This window comes from Saccostrea cucullata, unplaced genomic scaffold, assembly GCF_032062105.1.
Source record: "Saccostrea cucullata isolate Sc308-1 unplaced genomic scaffold, CSIRO_AGI_Scuc_v1 ctg420, whole genome shotgun sequence".
In the NCBI taxonomy this organism is placed as follows: Eukaryota; Metazoa; Mollusca; class Bivalvia; order Ostreida; family Ostreidae; genus Saccostrea; species Saccostrea cuccullata.
Window position 1 is genome coordinate 387,562 of NW_026930373.1, and position 9,118 is coordinate 396,679.

At 34.0% G+C, this 9,118-nt stretch overlaps 1 protein-coding gene across 1 annotated transcript; it reads left to right on the plus strand.

Annotated features, from left to right (window-relative positions):
* The first annotated feature begins 4,897 nt into the window (after positions 1-4,897).
* LOC134283896 (uncharacterized) lies at positions 4,898-7,121 on the plus strand. The gene is made up of 5 exons (XM_062766422.1): positions 4,898-5,631; positions 5,722-5,850; positions 5,939-6,009; positions 6,148-6,160; positions 6,208-7,121. The coding sequence occupies exons 1-5, from the start codon at positions 4,902-4,904 to the stop codon at positions 6,519-6,521; spliced, it is 1,257 nt and encodes a 418-aa protein (XP_062622406.1). The 5' UTR covers positions 4,898-4,901; the 3' UTR covers positions 6,522-7,121.
* Positions 7,122-9,118: the final 1,997 nt, after the last annotated feature.

Genomic DNA, 9,118 nt, shown 5'->3' on the forward strand with positions numbered 1-9,118 from the left:
AGGTGTACGGAATTTAAAAGACCATATTTTTCTTTCCTCATCACAATTGTACGACTTTTAAAAGAAATGGTAAACTGCGTTTGAAAACTAGCAGGGACTATATTTTTGGCGGAATGGTGGCGTATGAAAATATCTTCTTTTCTGCCTCTCAAAATTATAATAGAACAATGAATTTAGTTATAATTTTTGCACAATCGAAGATTTGGAGAAATTTTCAAACGTAAGTTAAATTAATAATGAGGGACTAAACTTTCAAAATATATCAAATAAATATGATTTTCTAAACAAATTATAACTTTATTAGCTTTTAAACGCTTCCTATCAAAGTGCAGATTTGAGCCAAAAATCCATAAAAAGTATAATTTTGCTCTTTTAGTAAACGATCAAAACTTATTGTTTTTGTATCATTTTGTACATTTATAAGACTACTTTATTATAGGTGAAAATAAGAAAAAGTTAAATATAGGAAGCATATGAAAATAACTAATATATCCTAAAAAAATTAAGAAAAAAAAAAGAAAATTCGGATTACCCAATATCCAGTTAAGTTAAATTATTTATGTAAATTTGGTATTATCATGCTATAGACCAGATATAGTAATATGTTTTTATGCAAAAAGAACAGTCTTTAAACTTTTGAAATAGAAGTAGGTATCACATGATTGGCTACAGTATTTTTTATTCTTAACGTCAAGGAAAAAGATAATGACCTTGACCTGACCTTGCCTCTAATATAAAACGGTCAAAGAGCTTGAGCCAGAAAGTACACAAATTCGCCTGTTTTCAAAATAGGACAATTTTGCCTCTAGATATATCTAAAGACTGTATATTTTTTCAAACCAACTTTCTTTTTTCAATATCTCTTTCATATTTTCCGTAAGAGGTCTTCAAAATAGCATATATGGCTGAATTTCGTACATTTTACGGAACGTCATGATGTCGATGTGAATTTTAACACTTCTGAGTTCTCAAAAATAAAGTGGTAAGTATTTACATGTATTAATTGATGAGAATTTCACAAAAATGTATTTTACAATATATTACAGATAGTACTTTGATATTTTGTTAATAAAAGATAACTTAATTTGAAATTATAATGTCAGGTGCAAACAAGCATAGGTACATGTACAAGTGAAAATGACAGCGTGTCCGTTCAGCACCCGTGTGTTTATCGCGGTACACGTAAATAATTACATGTAGATACATTGTAACGTTTCATTATTGACATTGATAATGTTTTAAAATAATAAATTCATTAATAAATTACATAAACTTTATGCATTTGATATTTTGATCAACCTGTATATATAAAGCCAAGTCCAGGAACGTAGCAACCCGGGGGATGTTAAATGTTAAAATAAAAATAGTACTGGTCACACAATTGATTGCACCCATGGGAAAAAGGCTCTTTTCAGCTATTTTTATGCATTTTGAGTTTTTCACGGATTTTGATAGAATAAGGTTAAAAGTTGTCAAATATGAATTTTTTTGGTCCTACGTCTACTCTAAGTTGGTTTTTTCTTCATTTTGATCAAAGATACTTTAACAAGTTCATAATGACGTCATGTTTTTCAACAACGTCAAACGTTTTCAGAGTGAACGTAAAATAATTTTCTTTTGTAATTTTACTACGATAATTAATAGTTACATAATATTTAATATTTGCCCATGCGCATTATAAATATTTGCCCATGCGCATTATTTTTTTTTTATCTCATTGTCTCTTTTAATTATTAATAATTATTTAATACAATGTAGTTACCTGTATATATATATATTATGGATTCAGCAGTGGTGTTTAGTATTATGAGCAAGTGTTTGCTTAACATTTCACTTTTTTATGACATCAGGGGGAAACCTGAACAGCTAGCTTGCGACATCCATTCAGTCTTTTTGGAAAAAATTATTTTCTCAAACAAAATATTTACTAGTTATCCATACAAGAGTCATTTGATAAGACTGTAGAATTCATTAGAAAATTATTATAATTTAAACATTGCTCTCAATAGGTCAAGATGTTTTTTGTTTTTTTTTTGCTTGAATTCAGCATAAAACGATATATCTTTGGATACCATATGTGTGAAAATTAATTAAAAAAAACTATATCTGGAACAACAATACGCTACCTCAATGCTACTGCAAAGTGAAAATTTATTTGATCGTTCTTTTTTCTTCTTAATTTCATATACATGTAGATTGTCTGTCTGCATGGGGTGAATAATGACAGCTTTTTGGAAAATATAAAGGATACACGAAATATCTTTCAGTCTAGCAGTTAAAATATTTTAATATTTACAAATCAAAAAGGTGGAAATTTCATAAACAAATGAATGAGTTATAATCCGCACACAATTAAATAATAGATCTATAGACCAAGAATTAATTAATGTGTGCGTTGGTGAGGAAGGGGGGGGGGGTGTAAAAATCTAAATGACAGAAACTTACAATTCCTCTGAACACGACTTAAAATAAATACATATTTTTTTTACCTCCCAAGTTTTAGGTGCACAGGCGTAGAGAGAACACTGCGTATAATGTTTATTCCTCATATGTAAGACAGTACCGGTGTTCCATACACATTCTCCAACAAAGAACACCTCTAAAGAGGGTACCACGTGATATTTTACGCACGGACTTGTGAAGATATTCTTTGTCTCAAAGTAATCATCCTCATGTTCTGGCAAAATGTTATCACTATCATCGGCTTTGCAAAGTTTTTAGAAGAAATAATAAATGGATTTATTTTCAATAATCTATACAGCGTGTTTATTGACAATCACTAGACTTGGTTGAAGTTTCATTTTTCCCTGTCATCTTTCTGCTTTTCAACATTTTCAACTATTTTCGACACTTGTGTATTTTTTAGCAATACCTATACTTCGTTGAACGAATACTTCCGAGAGCAGCATATTAGCTAACTTCTAATGCAAGAACGCCGCTAAATCAGAGGCAGATCCAGTGCAGGTGCCTCTGGTGTGCGCACCCCCCCACGCTTTCGATTTTTTAAAACAATATTTACTAAACTAAAAACACATTATTAAAATCAGGTTTCCTTATTTTGTGTATGTGAGGGTGTGTGTGTGTTTGTGAATTTAACCCTAGGGCAGGGTGCCCCTATTTTTTTTTCTATCTTGAATTATTCCTTACAGCCAATCTATCGAAATATCAAAATTTTATTTAGGGACGGCCTGCCCTGAAAGACTTCTAGGACAAAATTATTTTCTAAATGTCACTTTTTCGGTCTTTTTTTTGTGTGAAAACACCCTATGATGAGCGATGTCGGAAACTACTTTTTACCACTCTTTTTATAACACATGTCTTAATAATTCATACATCAAACACAGAACAGAAACATTTCATCCTTTTTGAGATTATTCTGATAATAAATTGATATTATTTATATATAAAGGCCGGCTAAATATTACAGTATTCTTATGTTACATATGTTGCCTTTTTAACAGGATGCTTATAAATAGACACCCCCAACCCTAAAGCATACACATGGAAAACGAGGCCACATGCAGACTTGGGCTGACATATTTGAAAATCACGATTTTATGAATATATTGGGTCATGTACTATGAATAATTTTTAAAAAGCATAATCTACACATTATCGAAATATTAGTGGACCTCTGTCTCACTCTCGCGCGCGCTCTCTGGAACATGCTGACTACCTTTTAATATTCAGACTAAATGAAAAATATCAATGTCTGAGCAAAATATAACCATAAAAAGATTGAGTAAACATATACATCTGACCTGTAGACATTTACAAGTTAATCGCTCGCGATCTACCCGATGCGCGATAATGATTATGTAACACACAGAATATACATTGAAGTCTATGTACTAACTTTAAATAGTGATAATGTTATTTATTTAAATTTTTCAAAAATTGATATTTTTGAACATCTAGAATTATTGATCTCACCACGAGTACGAAAAATATTGAAGTTCCCTAAAAACTTTGACGTCATTTTCTGTACATTGTGACGTCACGAGACGACTTGTCAAATGTTAAGAAAAAAAAAACAAAGCAAATAGACCTTATGGTTATAACCTGGCCACTTTGGAGGGCTTCTGTTACATGTAAACACTAAACAGTGGTCCACAATAGATATGCAGATGTGGAAAGCATAGACTAACGCAAAAACATTTCTTCATTTTTTTTTATGTTTTTAATTGAACTGAGAACTAGGCTATATTAGAATCTGTTTAGCCTACCCTATTTACCACGCATAAATAATGCATTTATGCTAAAAAAGGATTTATGGTTGTGTTTACATAATTTACAGTAACCTTTCTTATGAAATATTTAATTCTTGCCGTGCGATGTTTTATTAACATGGAATTATATAAAGGTAAATTTGCTCTCTACATGCGCAGCTGAGCAAACGACATTCATAAATATTAAATTTACACATGGGGCGCATTCCTCTCGGAGAAAAAAACTTGTTGAAAAATACGCATAAGATACCAATGTTTGATTTTATACTTGAATTTTTTTCCGAGAGGAATGCGCCCCACTTGAAATTTTAAACTGAATCTGTAAAATCGGTGAAAAATTCCGGAAAAGTCAAAACCCTTATAGGTTTTAGCCGTTACGATAAAGAAGCCAACATCCGGTCTGACTAAAACTAAAAAAATTAAGAATCGAGGTAAAAAAAAGTCTATTCAATTTTTAATCAGTTCTTTAAAATAATCCCACGCCAAATTGGCGCTATTATTTTTGACAAATCTAATTTGAATTAAATACGATATAAACAGTTGAAGTATACTAGTATCTCAAGTAATTTCCACTTCAAAAAATAAATAAATCGTCATTAGAATAAAGTTTTAAAACCTCTATAAAACCTTTGAAATAATTTCATTTTTCATTCAATAACCATGATAACAGCCATGCTGGTCTTCTTTCTGAATTGTCTGTGTATCACGGTCTATATAGGACATTCGCTGGTCACTGATAGAGAATCACAGAACAATATCAGTCTGACAGGAGAATCGGGCAGCGGGAATAAAGATATCGTCCGACAGCTTCTGAACCAGAAGACCCTGATCAGAATGGCGCTGGTGCGGAACGTCCACGCCTTGATGAATGACATGGTGAAAATGAAACAAAGTATGGCTGCCAACGACGTGCGACTCCGGGACGCTGAAGAACAAATCGTGAATCTAAAACACGGGGTTAAGACACTGAAGTCTGAAAACCAACACTTTAAGGAGCAGGCTACAAAATTCCAGCAGACTGTCAATAACTTTATTAAAAAGTTTGGAGACCTGGATAGAAATTTTACTCAAGATTCCAATAGCCGTCTTGAATTTGAGAGGAAATGGAACTCAAATAGTGGAGCGTGTGATCGGGACATTTCCGGTCAACTGGACGACATAAAAGCAGAAGTTCGTAATTTGTCGCTGTCTTTGAGAGGTCTTGAGAAACGCACTCTCGAACTGGAGAAATCTATCCCGATCCTCCTCAACAACAAGGTAACAATTTTGTCAGGGAGGCTAAATAAATCACTCGACAATTTGAGTGGTAGTCTAAGCGCGTCCTCAAGAAAAAGTGAGCAGTTGTTACTGAATATTTCCACCGTAGCAGACCACCTGGACAGCATAAGAAGAATTATGAAAGGTATGTATTTCTTAAGATTTCAAATTTTTTCAGGACAAATTATAAATTATGTTAATATTTTGTCCCCAACCATAAAACTTTTATTTCCAGATAACCTTAACAAGACACTTCATGGACTGAAAGCGGAAGTAGAACAATCCCAGAAGGAACAGCAAAAATTGTCGTCTGCTGTAGCGTCCTTGGAAATTTTCAAACAAAACATGTCGTTAACTAGCTATGGTAAGTATGCTTCACACTTTGACCTGTAACATAGCTGCAAAACAAGAATCTTTGAACATGTTGATGATCTTTTTTTTCATTTTAATAGGTAAGTCGTCCCACGTGGGGTTTACAGTCGGTTTGACGAGTACCAGCTCCTCCTGGTCTTACAGTACCTTGGTACTGTAGATCACTTAATTTTCGCGAAACCTTAGTCATTGACTCTTTATTAGCGAGACAAAATTTTCACGAATTGTGGTCATTGTTCTATATAATCTTAAGGAATACTATTAAACGCGAGAATGAAATTTTCGCGAGCAAATTGTCTCGCGTAATAACGCGAAAATAAAGTTCTCGCGAATAAATAGTGATTTACAGTATTCCCCCATGTTGTCTTCAATAACGGATACAATCCCCACACTGGAATTTTTACGTCACCCACGGCCGGCACTTACGTTTTCTATGTCAATGTTAACGTTCAGGGTGGTAATTTCATTTACTTAGACATTGTCCTTAATGGGAGTTCAAAGGTCAGCACAATGTCACACAACAGTGCAAGATATATGACTGGAACAAACATGGCCGTTTTCCAATTGAGCAAGGGTGATAGTGTATGGGTGAAGCGTTACGATTGGAAAAGCTACTATTCCCATTCTGTACCTATAACAACCTTCTCTGGTTTTCTTTTATAATAACATTAGGTCTATAAATGAATTCAAGAGCGGATCCAGGATGTTTTAAAGGGGGGATCCATGTCAACTTTGTACAAATGTCTCACTCGAAATTTTTTGAGCAAATGGGAAAACAAAACGTTAATAATTTACCCAAACTTGGGGGGGGGGGTTTACATTTTTCTGATATATGATTCCCATTAGCGTTTTAAGAGGGGGTTTTTGTTTTCGGGGGGGGGTGTCAAAAATTATTTTTCGTTCTTTTTTACAAGAATTTTAAAACTCTGAAAATTCCAGAGGGGAGTTCAGACCCTATACCCCCTACGTTTCTCTAGTTCTGACCCTAGATAAATACATAGCTTAAAATACGTACTAAGTATGCCAAATATTTTTAATGTAGTGTTTAATTACTGCTGCCATATTTTACATGTTACAAACTCTGTGTTCTGTTAGAGAGATCGAGTTGATGAAAAAAGAGTCTTTCGTAGGCTGGAAAACATAAAAGTAAGCGCTTGAGATGAAATTATTGTGAATGATTGTAGAAATAGAGTTTGCTATTTGTGTTTTTCTGTAATTTTTATTCAATATTGTTTGTTGCTTTATGATTATATATGAATAAATGCTACGCTTTATAATCTTTTGTAGGTGTTTTTATTCAACAATTATGTTTACAATTGTCTTTGTGTATCCATATTGAAAGCGTGTTCAAATTTTAGGATCCTAGCTTAAATTCAACTGCTGTGCGCACTGCTAGTCTTATTCAGGCAGACACACTAGCTGCACACAACAGCCTGGTTGCCAGACGGGTCAAGAAGCTTAATTACAAGTGTGGTGGCTAACATCCGTTGCTGATTAGCCTCTGAGTGGCTTGTCACTCAGAAAAGATAACAACCTTTTTAATAACAATCTTTGTAGACTAGACCTTACTGTTACTTATTTCATGTCGACCTCTTCTGAAAGCTGACTTTTTTAGTGTAAGTCTCACTTACCACTGTTATGTTCGCACACGTCTTTACGATCTTTTATTTTACATAGCTTGCACTGGAATGGACATACTATATCGCGGATTCAGCCTTTATATACCTTTTAAACCGGATGTTTACACCCGCAATCTAATAACTGAATCTGCATGATAACAATATAAATTTCTGGAATATTTCACTACCCACGCCTCCGAAGATATGCGTCCCGCATGCGAACTCAATAGATCGACATTTTTAAAAAAAAAAATTCATTCATTTATCATGTTTATCTTTGTTTTTTTCTAACGACAAAACTACATTTATGTGGCTGACCAAACAGTCAACGAAACAAGAACAGCAATAAAAGTAACAATCAAAACTGATGAACACTATCTGTGTTAAGTATAAGATTCGTTGAAGTAACTCCTAACTTCCTAACATAATTTCTTACCGTATACTACAGAACAATTTACAAATCTGTCTCATTATCATGCAACCAACTAGGAGGTTTGCGATATCTACTAGGGCGATGGGATAGTGGTAGTTCGTCATTAACGCATAAATCAACATCATCACTTATAGGACCAGGGTCCTCAGAAATTTCACATATTGGCAACGACTCTTCGCTGTCCCCTTACAAAGTATGCGCATGCTTTTTCTGCATTCTGTCAACATGAATAACCTGATCTGATCCCCTTGGACCAAAATTAACCAGATATGTCAAGTCAGACATTTTTTTGACCACCTTAAATGGACCTCGCCAATAACTTGACAACTTGGGTGAAGTACCTGGCTTTCTTCATGGGAAGAAAACATATACCTCTTCACCCACTTCGAAGAAGGATATGGAGATAAAACAGTATTCAATTTCAAAGTCCATAAAACAATACAAAATAAGAGCAAAGCAAACACGGACCCCCGAAACATCAGAGGTGTGCTCATTGTCATGATCAGGAAATAACGGAAAAAATCCGTCGTCAATTCAGTGTATAAATAATGGACTAACAATAGGTATGAAAAACGTCAGTCAGCATTTGACTCAGTGATAAATTGTATTTGCTGAAAAGGTCATTGTATCAACCATAGAATTTACGAAATGGTGATTTTAAACGAGACTGTTGACATTCTTGTTTCATAAACTTGCTTGTCAATAATTTACCTCGTTTTGGAAATTGTTCATACGTAGAGCATGCTCTTGCGTATCGAATCAACTGAGATATAAATAATGCCATTTCAATTTTCGATCTTGGTAATGTTTTTGCCTGATCATTGTCTGATTATCCTTGTTCTCACAAATTTATGAGCATTTTATAGGCGTTCTTGTAAATACCATGTCCATTTATTGTTTGGCACCTCTTTAATGGATGGAGGTATCTCATACATCGACTTCTTCAACAATCTTTGTGGCGACAGTTTCTGCCTCCATGTTTGGCAATGCAAAACTTCCGTCTAATTTGTAAAATAGTCTGCCACTACAAGGATATACTTATTCCCATTGGATGTCATTGGCAGTTCACCTAAAAGATCAGTCGCTAATCTTTCCATTGGATACCCTGTAAAGACTAAATGCATTTGGAGCCTTGTTGTTTTGTCTAGGTGCTTTTCTCTTAGTGCACACTTTACAGCCGCGAACATAGGAATGAACATCCCTTTGGG

What these genes read in the sequence shown, in the direction of transcription:
- LOC134283896 (XM_062766422.1), top strand. Translation starts at nt 4,902, where the DNA reads ATGCTGGTCTTCTTTCTGAATTGTCTGTGTATCACGGTCTATATAGGA. An exon ending in CATAAGAAGAATTATGAAAG is followed by an intron (nt 5,632 to 5,721) that starts GTATGTATTTCT and finishes TTTTATTTCCAG; the next exon opens with ATAACCTTAACAAGACACTT. An exon ending in CATGTCGTTAACTAGCTATG is followed by an intron (nt 5,851 to 5,938) that starts GTAAGTATGCTT and finishes TCATTTTAATAG; the next exon opens with GTAAGTCGTCCCACGTGGGG.